Here is a 20,720-nt window from a genome sequence, read left to right as displayed (position 1 = left end):
ATTCCTCTTTGCCAAACGGACGAGCAGCAGCAGCAGCGACTGGCGGAGCGACTTTCACTTGTTTGGGCTGAAATCAGCGAACCGACACCGACAACAGAATTATCAGACACACTTCCGATTCTGACTGATGATCGGCAGGCACCCACAAGGAAAAACCCGCCGATTCTGAAGCAGTGACCCGGTTCGGCCTCCGGTCCGCCCGAGACTCTGCGCGCGCGCTCGCGCGAAAGTTATTGAGCACAAATATCAAATATTTCGGGCTGTGTTATCGCTCTCTGTCTCTCTCTCTTTCTCTCTCTCTCTCTGCTGCTGAATGGGAGGCGGTTGTTTGTGTGTGTTTGTGTTGTTGCACTGACACACACACACACATGTTGTTGTGTTGTGTGGGTTTGGTCCAGCCTGCAGTGATCTCCGGGCCTCTTCACAAACGTTCAGCTTTCATTTGTGTGTGCGACCTGCAGTCAGGTGTGTAGTTCGGATGGATATGTGACACACACACACACACACCGGGTTGTGTTGCTGTAGGGTCAGGATGGAGAACCCACAGAAGACAAGTCCACTGATCCGAGATCTGACACGCGCCTTCAGCCACTACAACAAACACAACATTCTGCTGAAGAAGAACCTGAAAGAGACCACCCTCTTCTTCAGAGAGATCCGACAGAACCACAGTAACACGTGCAGTCCTCTCGAGTCCGGTGAGTGTGTGCATGTGTTTATTATTGTGTGTCTTGTAATGACGTCTGCGCATCAGTGTGTTGTTGTTTTGATTGGGACAGATGTTGTGTTTGTGTGTTGGATGTGTTGTGTTGTTTTGATGTTTGTGTTACAGGTGTTGTGTTGTTAGGTTGTTTGTGTTACAGGTGTCATGTTGTTCTGATGTTTGTGTAACAGGTGTTGTGTTGTTTGTGGTGATTTCTGCTGGAGATTTTGTAGATTTGATGCAGAATTAAGAAGCTTAACTCTGAACAGATTTACATTCAACACACACACACAAACTGATTCAGTGGTGTTTTACTTGTGTAGATGTCTTGGTGTGAATCTTTGTCATGACATTCACCCTTTTTTCACCATTGTTTGATGTTTCACATACGTGAGACTCAGTCCTGTTTGTGTGTGTGTGTTTGTGCAGGTGTGTGGTTGTGTGTAGGTGTGGTTGCAGTCTTTCCTGTAACAAATGATTTCTTCAGCTTGTTGTGATGTAAGTTCCTGAGGTTTCTCGATGAAATCATTGATTTTCGCTCTGCAGTGATAAGAGTGTGTAATGAAATCAAAGCTGTGTGTGTTTGTTTGTGTGCGTGTGAACTGATGTGTTGCTGATGTTCTGTCTTGAGAAGCCGAAGCTCCTGCAGAACTCTCATGACACCGTGACGTCACGTTGTGATGTTTGACCCTGACTCTCACGACCTCTGACCTGTGCTTAGTTGACCTTGAACCCCAAAATCATTCATTTATTTATTTGTCCTGTGTGGTGACGCATGACTTCAGGTCTGCACAAATATTATAAGTCATGGAAGTGTGTGTCTGACGTCAGGCCTGTCCGATCTCATCCTGTGTGTGTTTGAGTCACTCAGGTGTGCTCAGTTGTTCAGTCATGTTGTGCGAGAGGAAGGTTCAGTTGATTGAGACGTTTAAGATCAGCTCCAGAAGGTCTTCTCCTCACGTTCACAGGAACACTCCCGTGTGGCTTCCCTGTCTGGAGAGTTCCTGAATGTTCTGGAAAAGATGTTCTCTGTGAAAATGACAGAAGTTGTAGTCCGATATAAGCGATTACATCGGCCGCTACTCTCCGGTCTGCTTTCATAATAATAAGAGTAAAATATTAAACATGCTTTTTGATTCAAATATCAGGATTAAAGTGTGTTTACTGCAGTAGATGGTGGTGAATTTCATGTGTGTGAAGAGAGAATTCGTGTTCATTTACTGCTGACACCTCACAAATGTGTAAACTCACCACACGCATCACTAACCGTCTCACACAAACAGTGTGTGTGTGTGTGAGCTGTTAACTCATCAGGACTGATCTCAGGTCAGAGGTCACGCTGTGAACATACAATATAACAGAACAGATTGGTTCAACCCTGTCCTGTGATTGGCTAATCCATTGACCAGTGAAATGTGTTTGTTCACATTATTAATCTACACTGAACACTGATTCTGACGCATTTATTCATGGTAGTTTATGTTTATTTCAGCATTTATTATAAATGTTTCAAATCAGAGTAGGTAACATTAGTTCATACACACTGACTGAACATCAACAATTGTGTTTGCTAATGCATTAAATATTGATAACAAATGCAGTTTGTTGATTTATTGTGAAGTGTTGTTATTAGTGTAACATTGCAGTGATAGCGTGTAATGTCATTCATTCATTTCACATGTTCGGCTTCTGATTGGTAATCGTTTGTTCACTGCAAGTTTTCTAACTTTCTTCTGGTCCTGATTATTATTCCTGTAGTTTTTTGTATTTTATCTGTTTTATATTTTTTTCTGTGATTTTGTGGTTTTATATTTTTTTCTGGTTTTATTGCTTTTTTCTGGTTTAATTGGTTTTATTATTTTATTCAGATTTTTTTTTGTGGTTTTATCGTTTTTATAATTATTTGTTGTTGTTTTTTGTGTTTTTGTTATTTTTTTCAGTGTTTTTTATTACTTTTTCCGTGTTTTTTGTGTTTTTATTACTTTTTTCCATTTTTTTTTTGTGGTTTAATCTGTTTTATTATTTTTCGTGTTTCTCCACAATTTTATCGGCAGAATGATTGAAATAGTCTTATTTCTTACGTCAAATTGAAGCATCTAACATGACTATTACGATCGCATCATGTCTGCATCAATGTATGAATACAATTTCAGTCAAATATACTTCACTGTCTTCTCTTCTACTTAATTTTTACTTAAGTCAAAATTGTTATGATCTTTTCATGTTTTTATTGTTTTAGTTACATATATTTTGTAAGTTATTGCTACTTAATCAAAATGACTCGACTGCAAAAGCAAAGGCAAACTTAATTTTTCTTTATAAATCATGTGAATAAGATCAAGACTATCTGATGTTATTTGTGTCTATATTACACACTGCAGTACACGTCAGTTATCTCCTAAATATCACAAGAGTCGCTCCCAAAACTCTTCTAGAGAACACGTCAGGATTGTGTGTGTTTGTGGATGAAAGCTCAGATTATGGGATGGAATCCAGAGACTCTTGTGTTGTATAAGAGAGTGACTCAGCAGCAGCAGCATTGAGGATTATGACCACTTCCTAATAATAACCCGGATGACTGCCGGCTCTTGTGCGTTTCTGTGTGTGTTTGGTCCGGCTCAGAGACGGGTCATGAGATGTGCGCCTCAGGACACACAGACCCACAACTGATGCACAACACAAACACTTTAACTGTCCTCTACTATCTAATATTCCCTAACTATCTCAAGCTTCTCTCTTGTTTGCAGAGTCGGTATAGTTTTAATTTGAGTTGTATTAATATTTAAAATGATCTTTTATTTTTAGATTTGTAGTTCTTAGTTAAAGTTTAAGCAATTTTGGTAATTTGCTATTTGTTTATTTTTAAAGTTGGAATAAATAATCTCTGTCGCCATCTCTGGTTAAAATATGAAATTACGCATTAGTTTACGTACTTAATAATACACATTTGCGTAATAGCTGCATGAGGGCCAATTAATAACCTGCAGCAAATTAAAATCAGTTAGTTTTCTCTGTTGTTAACATAGTTACTCAATAAAAGTTTTTAATTTATTTTGAACAACAGTAAAGTTGCACGGTGCTGATGTTAGTTTTGTATTGCGTTTCGTATTTCTGTTGATCTTAAAGTGTTTGCTTAGGCATTTGTTCTCATGATTTCTCTCTCTTGTCTCAGGTCAGCTCAGCTGTATTGCGTTACCGCGTCAGGATGAGGAATACCTGCAGAACGTCGTCGCCAGCGCCCCCTACATTCTGATCCTGGGTCAGGACTGCAAGGCCCGATACCAGCTCCTTAACTGCCTGCTGGGAGAGAAGCTCCTCCCTCTCGGCGCCGAAGCAGGCGGGGTTTGTGGTCTAGAGGGCGGAGCCTGCAGGAGGAGGAAGTTGTGTTTCACGCATGGGCGTCAGACGCGTCTGAGTCTGGCGTTGCCGGGTCAGTATGAGCTGGTGCATCAGCTGGCTGCTCACCGCGGCCGCTGGGATACCATACCGGCCCAAGACCTCGAGATCCAGGAGTGCGAAGACGCCGCGCAGCGATTGGCCGAGCTGGAGATCACGCTCCATCATGCGCTGCTGCAGGTCAGAGACACAGGGACTTATGGGAAATGTAGTTTTCACATTAGGAACACCAAGACCGTTACTGGTCTGGGAGAGTCTCTGATGTTTATGTAACTGTTCTTTGGGTCTGGTTCACTTCACATGACCGTCCAGCTCCGTGATGTGCGTCTCTATGGCGACGGGAAAAACTGTGTCCCGGGAGACTCCTGGATTGTGGTTTCGGTCGCGGCTTAATTTCTTTATTTCATTAGTTTGTGTTGATGTTCCTGGAGCTGAGATGTGTTTTCTGAATAAAAGCGCCTGACAGCGAGTCTCACAATCAAAACTCAGATTCACTTCAAAACGGGTCGAACGAGAACACAAACACTGGGTTATAAAGCGTGTCCCTTCATGTGTTGCTCTGTGTGTGTGTGTGTTTGTGTGTTTACTATCACACACATCTGCTATAATCACATGTGCTGTCAAATGAATTGTGTGTGTGTTTATGTTCAGCACACACACACTAGTGTCCAGACTCTAATGAGACGGCTGATGGTCAGCATGTGTGTGTAACTGACCTGTGAACACATTCTACACATTCCTGCTCACACACATGTGAAGAGGTGTGTGTGTGTGTGTGTGTGTTTGAATCAGATCTTTGTTGCTTCTGATTGTCCTGCGGCTTGAGACGTTGTGTTCATGAGCAGCTGTGGATTGTGGGTCATCTTTGTTTAGAGAGACTTCAGACCTTCTATTACTGTTGTGTATCAGAGACGGCACTGACTGACTCCATTGTGGTCTCTCTCTCTCTCTCTCTCTCTCTCTCTCTCTCTCGTTCTCTCTCTGTCTCTCTCTCTCTCTCTCTCTCTCTCTTTTTTTTTGTAGTTTTAAGGCTGTTAGGGTTTGTTAAGTTGGTTGTGTACATAGTCTCACTGTCATCTGAAGGAAACTGTAGCGCCCCCTGGAGTCCTGAAGCTAATTATTGCATCAATGCAAAAACATGAGAAATCTCTCACATAAACACAAACAAATGATTTTAAATAAAAATATTGTCACTTCTATCATTTTATAATACCCGATGAATCTCTAAAGAGCACAAACACACATCATTTAAAGTCCCAGTGAAATTAAAAACGACAACTGTAAAAAAAAAAATCTGTTTATAGTAAATAGTTAATAAATGTGTGTCGTTCTCTTTTTAAAGTTTGTGTGCTCTCGTAATCTTCAGTTAAGATGAGAAATGACATATGTTAGAGCACCTGTTAACTCCTCCCCTTAACTCTCAGTCGACTGCCAGTTCTATTTCAAAATGGAACTGCTGTTTTCCCATTTCACTCAGAACTGCGTCAGAATGTGGGGACTAAAGTAACACAAATGTCTACCGAACAAACTCTCATTCGTCAATATTTAGGACACGTGACGTATCAGTGCTAGTTGATGTCTCTGACAGATGTTTGTCATGTTGTGTTGTGTGTTCAGGATGTGAAGATCATGATTCCTCCGTGTCGAAACGTTCAGCGCATCGAGGATGTGTTAGAGGATTGCAAACCCAGCATCCTTCCCATAATCCTCTACGCCGTCAATAAAGAGGTCCTGAGCCCGGAGCAGGTGAGCGATGTTCAGAGGGTGCGTAAGTGTCTGTCCTTCCCCGTCTGCTTCATCCGCATGCCGACAGAACACACCTGCCCTGAACCGCCCCGCTCCGGAGACACGGACCGCAGTCCTCTCTACAAACAGCTGCTGGCTCTGGAGCTCATCGGCAGCACGGCGGGTAACTGTGCATGCGGGGCGCCTGCGCAGACGCCTGGGGGAAAGATGCAAGGCATTCTGGGAGAGAGTTTAGAGCGTCTTCACCGCGTGTTAGTGCCGTTCACCAGACAAGTGCTTCAGACCCAGCAGGCGGAGGCGGCCCATCTGCTCAACGGCGTTCACTGTCGCTGTCTGGACCTCTTCATTAACCAGGTGATGATGCAACTCCAGCCCCCGACCAATCAGCATCGCTTCTTGTTGATTGACTGTGTGTTTGCGTTCAGGCGTTCGACATGCAGCGAGATCTGCAGATCACGCCGCGGCGTCTGGAGTACACGCGTGAGAAGGAGGGCGAGCTCTTCCTGTCTCTCCTGGCCATCGCCAACCGTAAGCAAGAGGAGATGAAGGAGATGATTGTGGAGACGCTGGCGAGCATGAAGGAGCAGCTGCTGGACAACGCCGCTAACCTGGAGTTCACAGGTCAGAGGTCGAGGGTCAAGACATTGCGCTTGTGCAGGATTTCTGTGTCAAACCACAGATTTTACACACTGCGGCTTTAAGAGATGTGGATGCTTTGGTGATGATGTCATCATAGGGGGTGTGTAGCTGTGTGTTCACTGATATGAGTGTGTGTGTGTTAAACTGCATGTTTCCACACATATATACACACAGAACACACACATACATTACACAAACACATACTACACGTTACACACACACACACACACACACACAAAGAACACACACAAAACACACGCACCTCTGTTTCATGTTATTAATGTTGTGAGTCTTGACACACAAACAGAAAGGGGAACTTCGCTTTTCTCAAATGTGTGTGTTGTCATGAAACGTGACTGATTCAAAAGGGGAAATCCATTGAGGGTTGTGTTGTTGTTGTGTGTATTGTAAACAGAAAGCATGTGTTATTCCTGCCCTGTTACTATAGCAACAACTGCAGCTATGATGGGACGATGAAAGATTCACATACAGAGAGTAAAACACTTTATATAAAACACAAATGATGTATCTGAAAAAAAACATTGACTTATAATTTGAAGAATTTATAAAAATGTAAAATTGAAAGAAAAAATAAATGATCTCTTTTATCTCTCTCATGGGTTTGTAAACCTGTATGTGAATCTTTCATCAGTGGAACACACGAGAAGATATTTAGAGAAATGTCTGTGGAAGTCAATTGTGTTAAGTGTGGTTTGATGATTAACATTCTTAAAATAAGAAGAAAGAAACAGGTAGAACAATTGAGATTTTTGTGTACGTCTGCGGTCATCTAAATGTGTGTGTTTGTGTTGTGTGACAGACGTCATCATGAGTTCTAACGGTGAGCCGGTGAGCTCTAAAGACATTAAGATGTGTATAGATCAGATTCAGGATCTGATCGTGAATGAACTCAATCAGGCCGTGGCCAACAAACTCACCAGTTCAGTGGAGTACCTGAGAGAGAGCTGTGTGGGCACGCTGGAGAGATGCCTCGCTAGTCTGGAGAAGAACACACCTGACACCTCCTGTGTACACAACGTCACCTCCAACCACCTCAAACAGGTACACACACACACATTACAATCACACAGACATACACATACTCAATAGCAACACTGTTTGTGTGTGTTTTGTGTCAGATTCTCAACGCTGCGTATCATGTCGAGGTGACGTTTCATTCAGGTTCTTCTGTCACACGCCAGTTCTGGGAGCAGATCAAACAGGTACAATTACCCACAATGCACCTCTCCTGCTCGTCTCATTGTGACGTCCAACCCCTCATTCTCTCTCTCTCTGTGTGTGTAGATCATTCACAGGATAACTTGGGTCAATCCTCCGTCGGTGAGTCCCGAGTGGAAGCGTAAAGTGGCTCAGGACGCCATCGAGAGTCTCAGCGCTGCTAAACTGGCCAAGAGCATCTGTTCACAGTTCAGAACACGACTCAACAGCTCACACGACGCCTTCGCCGCTTCTCTCAGACAGGTACACTGATGTGTATGGGCAGATCAGAAGTGTGTGTTAGATTTGTGTACTTGACCACATACGTGTGTGTATGTGTGCAGCTGGAGGAGGGTCACACTGGGCGTTTGGAGCGCACTGAAGATCTCTGGCTGAGGGTCAGGAAGGATCACGCCCCGCGACTCGCCCGTCTCTCACTGGAAAGCCGATCGCTCAGAGATATCGTTCTGAACGGTACGACACATGATGACATCATCACACTATACTACACACACGGTTCACAAATACTCTTGCTTTTATAACAAACAAGTCATTTCACATACGACTGTAAGTTCAGATTCACTCCCGTCCTGCTGTCATTTCACTTTCTCCCTGTGTGCTCTTTTGTGTCTTTCAGAAGTTTGTTTTTTTACTTCATTAAGGTGTTTTTCTGATGGTTTCAAAATGTATTTTAGGTGTTTTTAAACGTTTTTCAGGTCATTTTTTATATGTTTTTAAAGGTTTCTACAGTGCATTTAAAGTTTTTGTTTTTGTTTTTAGATGTTTTAAAATGTTATTAAGGTGTTTTTCATATCGTTTTAAAATGTTTTTGAGATGCTTTCAGATGTTTTCAAGGTGCTTTTAAAGTTTTTTTTAATGTTTTTAAGGTGTTTCTAAAATGTTTTAACTTTTTAAGGTGTTTTAAAAATACTGTTTAGGTGTCTTTAGTCTTTTTTAATGTGTTTTTAACCTTTTGAGGTGTTTAAAAATATATATGTTGTTTTTACGTGTTTTAACAATGTTTTAAAGGTGATTTTAGATATTTTTTAAAGTGTTTCTAAAATGTTTAAACTTTTTAAGGTATTTAAAAATATTGTTAATGTGTTTTTTATTCGTTTTTTAACGCTTTTTTGGTATTTTTAGATATTTTTGTATCATGTCTTTAGGTGTTTTTAAACCCTTTTAAGGTGTTTTACTGGTACTTTTCAGATCTTGTAGGGATGTTTCGTGGGTTTATAAGCAGTGAATGTTCAGTAAGTTTCTCTGCGTGTTTGTGTTTGGTGTTTCAGGAAAGCCCAAGTTGGGTCGTGAGTTGGGTCGTGGTCAGTACGGAGTGGTGTATTTGTGTGACAATTGGGGTGGACATCACCCATGTGCGCTCAAATCTGTGGTTCCGCCGGACGACAAACACTGGAACGACCTCGCGCTGGAGTTTCACTACACACGGTAACCTCACTACATAGACGTCATACACTAAAGATATAATCTACTTTATTTACGAAACGATAATTAGAGTCTAGAGGAAAGCTTGGTTTTACTGGAGCTCATCGCAGTGCATTCTGGTCTTGTGTTGGTCTCGCCGTGTCTCAGGTCTCTCCCGAAGCACGAGCGCTTGGTGAATCTTCACGGTTCGGTCATCGATCACTCGTACGCGGGCGGCTCCAGTATCGCGGTTCTGTTGATCATGGAGCGTTTACACCGAGATCTCTACACCGGACTGAAGGTAGACGTCTGTCTCTACAGCGTCTATGTGACATCAGAACCCGTCTGATGTCACGCGTGTGTGTGTTTCAGGGCAGTCTGACGCTGAAGGAAAGGTTACAGATCGCTCTGGATGTGGTGGAGGGGATTCGCTTTCTACACGGTCAGGGTCTCCTGCACAGAGACATCAAACTGAAGAACGTTCTGGTGAAGAAGACTCGTCTGTCTCTCTCTCTCTCTCTCTGTGCTCAGTGTTTCTTTAACTGAGTGTGTTTGTGTTGTTGTGTGTAGCTGGACAAACAGAACCGGGCTAAGATCACAGATCTGGGTTTCTGTAAACCGGAGGCGATGATGTCAGGCAGTATAGTGGGAACACCCATACACATGGCACCAGAACTGTTCACAGGTCAGAAACACACACACACACACATGTGCACGCACGCACACAAACACACACACACGCTAACACATGCCTGTTTGTGTGCGTTTTCAGGAAAGTATGATAATTCTGTGGACGTGTATGCGTTTGGTATTCTCTTCTGGTATCTCTGCACCGGCTCGGTCAAACTCCCAGAAGCCTTTGAGAAGTGTGCCAGTAAAGATCAGCTGTGGACCAACGTCAAGAAGGGTGAAAATATGGACACATACTTTAAAAACACTGGGACAGTGTACCTGATCAACTCACAGCTTGTTGTGTGTTTGTGCGTTTGTTGACGCGCAGGTTCGCGGCCGGAGCGTTCGCCCGTGTTCGACGAGGAATGCTGGCAGCTGATGGAAGCGTGCTGGAACGGAGACCCTTCTCAAAGACCCCTGATGGGAATCGTGCAGCCCGGCCTGCAAAGCATCATGGAGCGTTTGTGTGACAATTCTGAGCAAAAGAGCGCTCGTCTGGACGACTCAAACTGACATAAACACGCTCACATTCCCGCAGGAGCAGTGGAGGAAAAGCCTGTTATATTTGAACTGAAGAAGACGATCTCTGACAGAACATGAAGAAGAGAGGAGATCACATTGAGTTGTGTGTCGCATCTGCTGCTTCATAGATATATTTTACATGTAGTTGACTTTGTGTGTTACATAAGAATGAAATGTTAATTTTTAGATGCTGTTTAAAGTGGTTTACTGTTGTACTGAGACATTTTTTAATAAATTGATTTGGACTCACATGTGCTCTGTGCGTTTATTTTCAGAGTCGTTTTGTGAAACTGGATGAACACGTTGTTAGTTTGTTGAAATTGTGTTGATTTGAAACGCTTGGCAAAAGGTCAACTTTGAAGCAGAATCGCGCACGGGAATCAATGGACAAAAGCAGTAAAAAGCAAACGTTGGACAATTTCTGATTGTGTTTCTGTTGCCTTATAGCAAAGTAGTTTCAACACAATGTTGTTTTATTCATGTTGTAAAAATGATCGTTATTCTTCGTATAGCAACAGCACGCGCGCTGAGCGGGAAAAGTATCGTCGCACGCACCCCTGCTGACCAAAAGTCTGACTGACTTTTCAACCGATATTTATAAGATTTTAACAGATAAAAATCTGGTAAAATCTTTCTGACACTGCCAATAAAAACTCTTTATTTACACGACTCTTTTTCATTTCAGAGAACGATAGTCGAGTTTCCACAGAAGGCGAGTCATTTAATGCGATGTCTTTTCACGGCAAGTTTACAACTCATCAAATAACCTCCCCGTAAAATATTTACCTGACGACCAACTTCTTTAAATAAAACGAGAAATTGGTATAAAAAAATCAGCGCAACCAAGTGACGTCACTCACATGTAAACACCTTACTTTTTAACAGAACGCACATTATTCTGTACGCCATATAAAGTAAATAAAAGGGTATGCTGGACATTTATCAAAAAAATACGATCATAAAAAAATAATCTTTAAACGATTCCAAAATAAAAGACACAAAGGTTTGCTGAACATAAAATTTACATCACTATTCGTCACATATTTAAAATTATTTACAATATATTTTGCCTCCATCTTCCATATAGGCGTAGGTACTATAGGCACCTCTCTCTCTCTTATGTAATGCTTTATTTACCTCGAATATGTGGAGCAGCTGTTTCTTTAAGGACAGAGCCAATTGAATTAAGAGGGAGGAGCTACACACAGTATTTAAAGGGTGACAGAAACGCGCTGGCTCATTAAGATCGCGATTGACCCGAAGGTTTGTATTGCGCTGATGGTGAGTTTTTACTCGTATATAAATGAGTCCAGCGCAAAATACGTTTGATATTAAGATTCTTTCGACATACACGGCTTTAAATTAAATGAAATAATGTGGTTTTAGGAAAGGCGGTGTATAAACCATGTTTTCCTCAAGGAATTGGAACCTTTCCTATGGTTAATGTTAACCTAAAGCGCCATCTAGTGGACGGAGCAGTGAACAACCTGAGATGCTCTGACAGTGAGATGAAGGGTCTGTAACGGAAGACATGACGGCTCACCCGGATCATGTGAGGCGCCCTCAACCAATCATATAATCGCAGTTCAGTTTTACGGCAGTCGGAAACACTTGCACAGTTTTATTCGTTCATATTGCCAATAAATATTGCACAAGAAAGGAGAATCTGTTGGTAATCCTGATGTCTTTTTCGTTAAAAATACACATCATGACCGTAATTGTGAAAACACATTTGTGTCTCTGGGCTCCAGTCCTGCTCATGTGACTGTTGTGGAGAAGATGGAGAGATGCAGAGGATTTATTTTCCGTCCTCTTTAGTTGAATGAACAGAATAAAGAATACCATCATAAACTGAATGAAATGTCATCTCTGTGCTGTGTGAATCGTGTTGTTCAATCTTTCTAAGGAGATTTACTTCATAAAGTATCATTGAAATACTCTCACGGTCAACTTTGGTGTGAAATCGAGTAAATCAAATCTTTAAACTCTTCAGATAAATGACGTGAAGTCTCAACATCTCAAATAGAGTCTAACATCACAAGAGTTTTCCTTCACATCACACACAGAGTTCAGAGGTCACACACCAACCATAGAAATGTCTTTTTACAATCAAAACAAAGTGTTTGGTGTCTGTGATGATGTAATCAAGATCAAAGGCTGTGATTGGTTATCTGCAGGTTGATCCCGTAAGTGTTTTTATGGCATGTTAGAGATCTGTACAACACTGTAACACAAAACTCATTTACAAAAGAATGACATTCACAAATCCACGTTATTTCTAAGCTATAAAATACAAAGGTTTTCTTTCCGTCAAAATGTCAAAAGTTGTTTTTAGGGGCGTATAAAAGTCGTGGAAATGTACAAAAGAGCGAGAAGCACGAAAGGTTTCTCGCGTGGCGATGTGAAGAAGGATTCCTTCATCTGAGTTCATCTTCATGAAGGAAAATCCCTGATGAACGTTAGAAAATCAACACATTTCTAACACAGTCTTGGCTGGTGATGCAGCGCCTCCTTGTGGACAGAATCAAAAGTGCTTCGCCTCGAGCATGTAAACAAAAATAAAAGTGTAAGTTCTCTTGAGCGTTCGGAGAGAACAGAGCGACTGCTCTTCACCTCTGACGTCATCATCATCATCACCCCTCATCACCGTGGCAACCTGCAGGCAACATCAGCACCTGCAGAGACACACAGAGTCAGGTGAGAACACACAACAGAATGAACAACTTCTGATCCAAAGACATCATGTGTGAATGACAGAAAACTGATTGGATGATGAAGTCAGACAAAACGAAAAGAGCAAGTTCATTAAAGTATTGCTGAACAATATGCCATACCATAATTGAGCAGACTTCCTAAAACTGCTTGATAAAATAACAACACAATCCAAATACATACAAATACAAATAGATATCTTTATAGATACAAACTGTATCTTCTCAAAAACTTTTTTCATCTTGAATTTTTCTTTCTCTTCAAAATCATTTTCCTCTTCAATTTCTTACCATTTTCTTTTCTCTTACAAACTTTTTTTGGGCTTCAGACTTTTTTGTCAAAAGGCCCCCAAAAAGATTTACTAGAAACAATTGGCATGGAGTCCCCCACTGACCACCAGGTGTCACTGTCAGCTTTAATGTGTTTGTTTTGAAGCCTTCTATCTATGTTTTTTTTAAGAAAATGTGTTTAAGAAGATTTAAAAATATATATATTTCGAAGAAAACGTCTTTTTTAATAGAAAATAAACGTGACTTTCTTCATAACATTTTTTTGACATTGCGGTTTCGGTGTTATGTAAATGTGAATCTATTAGTTATAATTTTGTTTGTAGAATATATATTTCAATTAAATGTCTGTGATCAGCTTCGTTTCACACACGTTTGACTTCCTCTAAACTATCCAGCCCAAAACTTGAACATGTACAATTAGAAGACAGTAAGTTTGTTCATTTTTGTTTAGTACACACTTATTTTGTTCAGCATGTGTGTGCCATGATTCATTTACTCACTCAGATTCTGATGAATCATTGTCCAGTGTTTTTACACTCACAGATGCCTCATTCAGACCGTCCTCTTTAGCTCCGCCCCTACGACCCTCGCTGGAGGAGGGGGCATGCGAGGAGGCGGAGTCTGCTGGGCTGACGGACAGCTGGTTGTGAATGCGGTTGATGGCGTTTCTCTCTGCGATGGGCGACAGCTGTTTCTTCTTCAGGATCCCTGCTGACCATTCACGTGTTATTAACATGTGTGTGTTTATGTGACGTGATGTTTCATGATGTGTGCGCACACCTCTGTACGTCTGTGTGCTGATGTTTGGCAGCATCAGCAGGTTTTCTGTCCCATGAGCCTCTGCTCTGTCTGCGGGTTTAGACACCGTCTCCACCGTCAGACGCCCGTCAGCTGTCTCACCCCCTCCAGCATCTGACAGACAGACACGTCAGAGACACATGCTAACAGAATCACACGTTTGATTTCAATTCACTCATTTGGTACCCAGAGACTTCTTGTTGCCGTTGGCGACCAGATTTTCCCAGCATTCCTCCTGCGGGATGTCGGCATCGTCTTCTTCACTGTCGGATGAGTGTGTGGAGGCGAACGAGCCGCTCTGATCGTCTTCACACTGAGAGAGATCACTGTCTGAATCTGAGTCTGAACCATCATCTACACACAGACACACACGTTACACATCTGAACATACTCACAAAACTAAGTTTTCCTGTAGCTCAGTGGTCAGAGTGTGTCGCTATCAACACAAAGTTATGGGTTTGATCCCAGTAATACACATGCTTAGAAACAATGTTTAGTGTCATGCAATGTAAGTCCCTTTGGATTGAAGAGTCTGACACATGCATACACACTGTTCATTAGTGTGTGTGTTTGTGTGTGTGTGTGTGTTACCGTGGTTCTGCTCTTTGTTTTCTTGGTAGAGAATGTTGTCTTCATTCAGACTCATGTGACTGCTGTTCAGATCATCTCCTCTGAAACACAAACACACAATCACAGTCAGTGTGTGTATTCAGTTGTGTATTTGTGTGTATGCAGTTGTGTGTTTTTGTGTAAGCAGTTGTGTGTTTGTGTGTATGCAGTTGTGTATGCGTGTGTGTTTGTGTGTATGCAGTTGCGTATGCGTGTGTGTACCTCAGACTGAAGGGTGTGTAGTTTTGATTTTGAGTCCCGTTCAGCGAGACGCTTGATTCAGCAAACGGCAGATGATACAAACGTCCGTCCAGATAGTTACTGTTACATATGAACGCCTGACACACACAATCACATATGTTATTAACACACACACTCACACAGACACACACAGATACACTCAGAAACGTTAATAAAAGTGAAGAGACTGACAGCAGGTTTAGATTTGATGATGTGATCCGGATGTTTTCTACGGCAGCAGTAACTCATGGAGTCTCGAGCTTCTTTATCAAACACCACACGAAAGAAGAAGATGAAGGGACCCTGCAAACACACACACACACGCGCCTGTTAGAGCCGCTGCGTGACCGATGACATCACAGCTGATGATGTCACTGCCGCCATACCTGAAAGCAGCTGAATCCAGCGAAGAGATAATGAAAGAGAATGACATCACTGTTGACCGACAGCAGCGCCAGAACACACGTGACCGTCATCAGAGACAACACGGCACACACCGTCCTCAGCCCCGCCCTGAATACACACACACACACACACATTAACACACACTGCATCACACACACACACACTTTATGATGAGACAGTGAAACTCACATGGACGTCTCTTTCTTCTCACATGAACTCTTCTGTCTGACAGAACACGACGCTCTGGACGCAGTGATGTACAGGAACACATTCATCTGAGACACAGAACACTCTGTCAATCATTCTCATCACAAGTGCACTAGTGTGCGACAGCAGAAGTGAACACTCACAGAGATGACGAGAGCGACGGGTCCCGCCAAACTCCAGATGAGAGTGTCATAGAGAGAGAGCCAACAGAAATCAGGATTCCCGTACCCCTCCGGATCTAAACCTACAGCCAGACCTGACACACATCATCACAGCATCATCATGACATCATCACAGCATCACCAATATAATTACATCACTTTCAGCATCATCATTACATCATTATCAGCATCATCATGACAACATCGCCATCATCATTACATCACTTTCAGCATCATCATTACATCACTATCAGCATCATCATGACATCATCACAGCATCATCATCATCATCATTACATCATTATCAGCATCATCATGACATCATCACAGCATCACCATCATCATCATTACATCATTATCAGCATCATCATTACATCACTATCAGCATCATCATGACATCATCACAGCATCACCATCACCATAATCATTACATCATTATCAGCATCATCATGACATCATCACAGCATCACCATCATCATCATCATTACATCATTATCAGCATCATCATGACATCATCACAGCATCACCATCATCATCATCATCATCATCCCCATAATCATTACATCATTATCAGCATCATCATGACATCATCACAGCATCATCATCACCATAATCATTACATCATTATCAGCATCATCATTACATCACTATCAGCATCATCATGACATCATCACAGCATCACCATCACCATAATCATTACATCATTATCAGCATCATCATGACATCATCACAGCATCATAATCATCATGACATCATCATCAAGATCAGCTCATGTGTGTGTGTGTGTGTGTGTGTGTGTGTGTGTGTTAGTGTGTGTGTGTGTACCTGTGATGAACGCCGGCACGCCCCAGCCAATCAGATAATAGAATCTCATGGGGCCGTAGTTGATGTCTCGGAGTTCATTGATCATCCGATAGACGTGAAGACCCTCCAGAAACATCCAGGAGAACACACACAGCCAGAAGAAGTGCAGCAGGATGGCTATCAGTGTACACACAAACTACACAAACACACACAGATGCAATGTTGTGAAAAGCACTATAGAAGTAACATTGAATTGAATTGTGTGTGTGTTGTGTGTGTGTGTTACCGTGTTGTCGGCCTGATTGATGCCAAGAATGAAGATGAGGTTGGAGATGAAGAGCGCACTGGAGCCGTTGGTGATGATGTTGATCTTGTTATTGTTGAGTGTGCGCACACACGTGAGGATGATGATGGTGAGGAAGAGAAAACCCAACATCACTCCCACAGAACTCCATGTGATCAACTTCACCGGCAGAATCTCTCCGTTCTCAACACACAAACACAACAAGAGACTGAATGAGTGAGAGAGTGAGAGAGAGAGAGAGAATTAAAAGATGTTGCTCTAAACCGCAACACCAACAACCCTCCTAGAAGCAACAGAGCAAGGCAGCACCTACCCAGACCATGGATGAACCACACCGCACCTTCAAAAAAAGCCAAAGACTGGGACCCCTTCCCTGCCAAAACAACAGCCAACAGAGCAGAGCACCACCCCTGCTGCCTACCCCCCACCCGGCATATGCAACAGAACTCCAGCAGCCTAAGCTATGACCAGACAGTGAGCAGAAACTCCACACCGACATCTGCACAAGCTCCAACAGCCGAGCTAAAAGATATCCATCAGATGCTGAACCTGATCTGCTCACACCTACTGTCTCAAGACAAAATCTGCAATAAATAAATAAATACCTTATGGATAACAAAGCATTTACCATATCATGTTGGAATATTCAAGGGCTGAGGTCATCTGCTTTTGGACTGAACATAGACATCACCTCTGAAACAAAAAACTCAGACATCCTCATCCTACAGGAGACATGGAGTAGAGGAGACGGACCCACTGGTCGCCCTACAAACTACAGAGAATTCATCATTCCATCCGTCAAACTGCCTGGCGTCACACAGGGAAGAGACTCAGGCGGAATGCTGATCTGGTAAAAGTCTGAATACGCCAACTCAATAAAAATGATTAAAACTGGCCAGTTTTACACATGGATAGAAATCAACAAGACCATCACTTCAACAGATAAGAATATCTTCCTGTGTGCAACCTACATCCCTCCAGCAGAGTCACCCTACTTCAATGAGAACAGTTTCACGATCCTGGAAGAGGAGATCAACTACTTCCAGTCACAGGGCAATGTTCTGATCTGCGGTGACCTAAATGCCAGGACAGGTGAAGAATCAGACTCAGTTCACTCCAAGGGAGACAAACACATTCCAGGAGGAGATGCCCTTCCCACACCTACTCACACACAAAGACTAAACTACGACAAAACAACAAACAAAAATGGATCAAGACTTCTCCATCTTTGTCGCACACTGGGTCTGTACATGGTCAATGGTAGACTACGAGGAGATTCATACGGCAGGTACACCTATAGTTCTAAACTAGGTAACAGTACGGTAGACTATTTCATCACAGATCTGAATCCTAACTCCCTCAGAGCGTTCACAGTCAGCCCACCATCCCCATTGTCAGATCACAGTAAAATCACTCTCTACCTCAATAGATCCAAACCTAACACAGAGGCATCAAAACAAACTCACCTCCATACCCTAAAACAAACTTTCAGGTGGAAACAAAATTGTGAAGAAACATACAAAAGCAAAACTCGTGAACCAAAAATTCAAAACCTACTGAATAAATTCCTCGATACCCCATTCCCACACAATAATGAAGGTGTAAATTTAGCAGTAGACAGGATTAGCCAAATTTTTACAATATCTGCAACGCTATCTAACCTAAAACCCACTAACACAAAACCAAACAAAAAGCCTGTAAATGAGAAATGGTTTGATAAGGAGTGTAAAAACCTTAGAAAAGAAGTAAGAATTCTATCAAATCAGAAACACAGAGATGCTGACAATGTAAACACACGCCAACTCTACCATGAAAAAGCTAAACAATATAAGGACACACTAAGGAAGAAAAAGAAACAAGATACACAAAACCAGATAAAAGCAATTGAACAATCTCTAGAAACAAATCGCTTCTGGGAACATTGGAACACACTTAACAAACCCCACCATGAAGATCTTCCCATTCAGAACGGAGACGTATGGATAAAGCACTTCTCAAACCTCTTTAGTAAAATAACCAAGAACCATGAACAAACTAACCTACACAACAAACTATGCACTCTGGAGTCAACAATTAAAGATTACCAAAACCCTTTAGACTATCCAATTACACTCGCTGAACTAGACCAAAATATACCAAAACTTAAATCCCAAAAAGAAGTGGTATCGACGGTATCCTAAACGAGATGATTAAACACGCAGACCAAAAACTTACACTCGCCATCCTCAAACTGTTTAATATCATCTTGAGTACAGGTATATTTCCCACAATCTGGAACCAAGGTCTCATAACTCCAATCCATAAAAGTGGAGACAAATTCGACCCTAATAATTACCGCTGAATATGTGTAAACAGCAACCTCGGTAAACTCCTCTGTAACATTCTTAACAGCAGACTTCTCCAATATCTAAACAACCAAAACATCCTGAGAAAATGCCAAAATTGGTTTCCAACCCAAATACCGCACATCCGATCATATATACACTCTTCGTACCTTAATTGACAAAGAAACGAACCAAAATAAAAGAAAGCTCTACTCATGCTTTGTTGACTTCAAAAAAGCTTTTGACTCAATCTGGCATGAGGGACTTTTTCTTCAGTTGATTCAATGCGGCATCGGAGGAAAAACCTACGACATCATCAAATCAATGTACACTAATAACACATTTGCAGTTAAAATTGGCAACAAGCACACAGACTTTCTCTCCCAGAGTCGTGGAGTGAGACAGGGCTGTAGTCTAAGTCCTACACTATTTAACATTTACATGAATGAATTAGCTGGAGCTCTAGAACAGTCACCAGCACCCGGTCCGACCTTACAAGACACCGAAGTGAAATGCCTCCTGTTTGCAGACGATCTGGTGCTGCTGTCACCCACAAAAGAGGGTCTACAGCAACATCTGGACACCCTGCACACTTTCTGCCAAACATGGGCCCTATCGGTTAACCTTAAGAAGACTCGAGTCATGATATTCCAAAAAAAGCCCAGTAGCCAAAATCAACATCACCGTTTCAAACTAAACAACGTGCCCCTAGAACACACCAAGAACTACACATATCTCGGTATAAACATTAGTGACACCGGAAACTTAAACAAGGCTGTGAATGACCTGAGAGACAAGGCACGAAGAGCATTTTACGCAATCAAAAAGAATATTAAAATTGACATCCCAACCGTAATCTGGCTGAAAATAATACAATCAATTATAGAACCAATCGCGCTGTATGGAAGTGAGGTTTGGGGTCCTCTCGCCCACCAAGAGTTCACCAGATGGGACAAACACCCAATAGAGATTCTGCAAACAGAAATGTGTAAAAACATTCTACGGGTACAGAGAAAAACTCCAAACAACGCCTGCAGAGCAGAATTAGGACTGTATCCTCTAATCATTAAAATACAAAAAAGAGCTTTAAAATTCTACACACACCTTAAGAACAGCGACACAGACACACACCATCACAAAGCCTTAAGTCATCAAGAGCTGAGCCCAGAGAGAAACCCCTTCATCCAACTGATCTCACAACTAACTCTACAACCCCAAACATGCCCAAGACTTTTAATTTTATTTTATTCTATTTTATTTTTTATCTTAATCTGTATTTCTGCATGTTTATATTTAATCTTGTGCTTTGGCAATGTACATTTTCTTTTATCATGCCAATAAAGCTCCTTTGAATCTTGAATCTTGAGAGAGTGAGAGAGAGAGAGAGAGAGAGAGAGAGGGAGAGAGTGAGAGAGAGAGAGAGAGAGAGAGAGAGACTGATATGTCCATTTAAATGGGGATCGTCAAATCCAACTCAAGTAAATTATGGATTACCTCAGGGATCGGTTTTAGGACCCTTGCTTTTCTCCATATACATGCTGCTCCTCG

At 42.0% G+C, this 20,720-nt stretch overlaps 2 protein-coding genes across 2 annotated transcripts in view; one reads left to right on the top strand and one right to left on the bottom strand.

The window, feature by feature from the left end:
* Window positions 1–16: 16 nt before the first annotated feature.
* dstyk (dual serine/threonine and tyrosine protein kinase) lies at window positions 17–10,567 on the top strand. The gene is made up of 14 exons (XM_056759475.1): window positions 17–698; window positions 3,876–4,279; window positions 5,717–6,199; window positions 6,271–6,466; window positions 7,305–7,546; window positions 7,624–7,707; window positions 7,790–7,966; window positions 8,047–8,176; window positions 8,992–9,148; window positions 9,293–9,425; window positions 9,497–9,610; window positions 9,695–9,809; window positions 9,897–10,031; window positions 10,125–10,567. The coding sequence occupies exons 1-14, from the start codon at window positions 533–535 to the stop codon at window positions 10,307–10,309; spliced, it is 2,721 nt and encodes a 906-aa protein (XP_056615453.1). The 5' UTR covers window positions 17–532; the 3' UTR covers window positions 10,310–10,567.
* A 3,249-nt stretch (window positions 10,568–13,816) lies between these two features.
* celsr2 (cadherin, EGF LAG seven-pass G-type receptor 2) overlaps window positions 13,817–20,720 on the bottom strand; it is a 37,381-nt gene continuing 30,477 nt past the window's right edge. Inside the window, exons 23-33 of the mRNA XM_056758371.1 lie at window positions 16,831–17,031; window positions 16,566–16,740; window positions 15,723–15,835; window positions 15,562–15,647; window positions 15,354–15,480; window positions 15,160–15,270; window positions 14,950–15,065; window positions 14,710–14,789; window positions 14,305–14,472; window positions 14,101–14,232; window positions 13,817–14,028 (exon numbers count right to left, since the gene is read on the bottom strand). Coding sequence (XP_056614349.1) covers window positions 13,817–14,028; window positions 14,101–14,232; window positions 14,305–14,472; window positions 14,710–14,789; window positions 14,950–15,065; window positions 15,160–15,270; window positions 15,354–15,480; window positions 15,562–15,647; window positions 15,723–15,835; window positions 16,566–16,740; window positions 16,831–17,031 — 1,521 coding nt within the window. The remainder of the gene's footprint in view (window positions 14,029–14,100; window positions 14,233–14,304; window positions 14,473–14,709; window positions 14,790–14,949; window positions 15,066–15,159; window positions 15,271–15,353; window positions 15,481–15,561; window positions 15,648–15,722; window positions 15,836–16,565; window positions 16,741–16,830; window positions 17,032–20,720) is intronic.

The sequence above is a fragment of the Triplophysa dalaica genome, chromosome 10 (genome assembly GCF_015846415.1).
Source record: "Triplophysa dalaica isolate WHDGS20190420 chromosome 10, ASM1584641v1, whole genome shotgun sequence".
NCBI classification, from domain to species: domain Eukaryota; kingdom Metazoa; phylum Chordata; class Actinopteri; order Cypriniformes; family Nemacheilidae; genus Triplophysa; species Triplophysa dalaica.
This window is presented reverse-complemented; position numbering and strand designations above follow the sequence as displayed.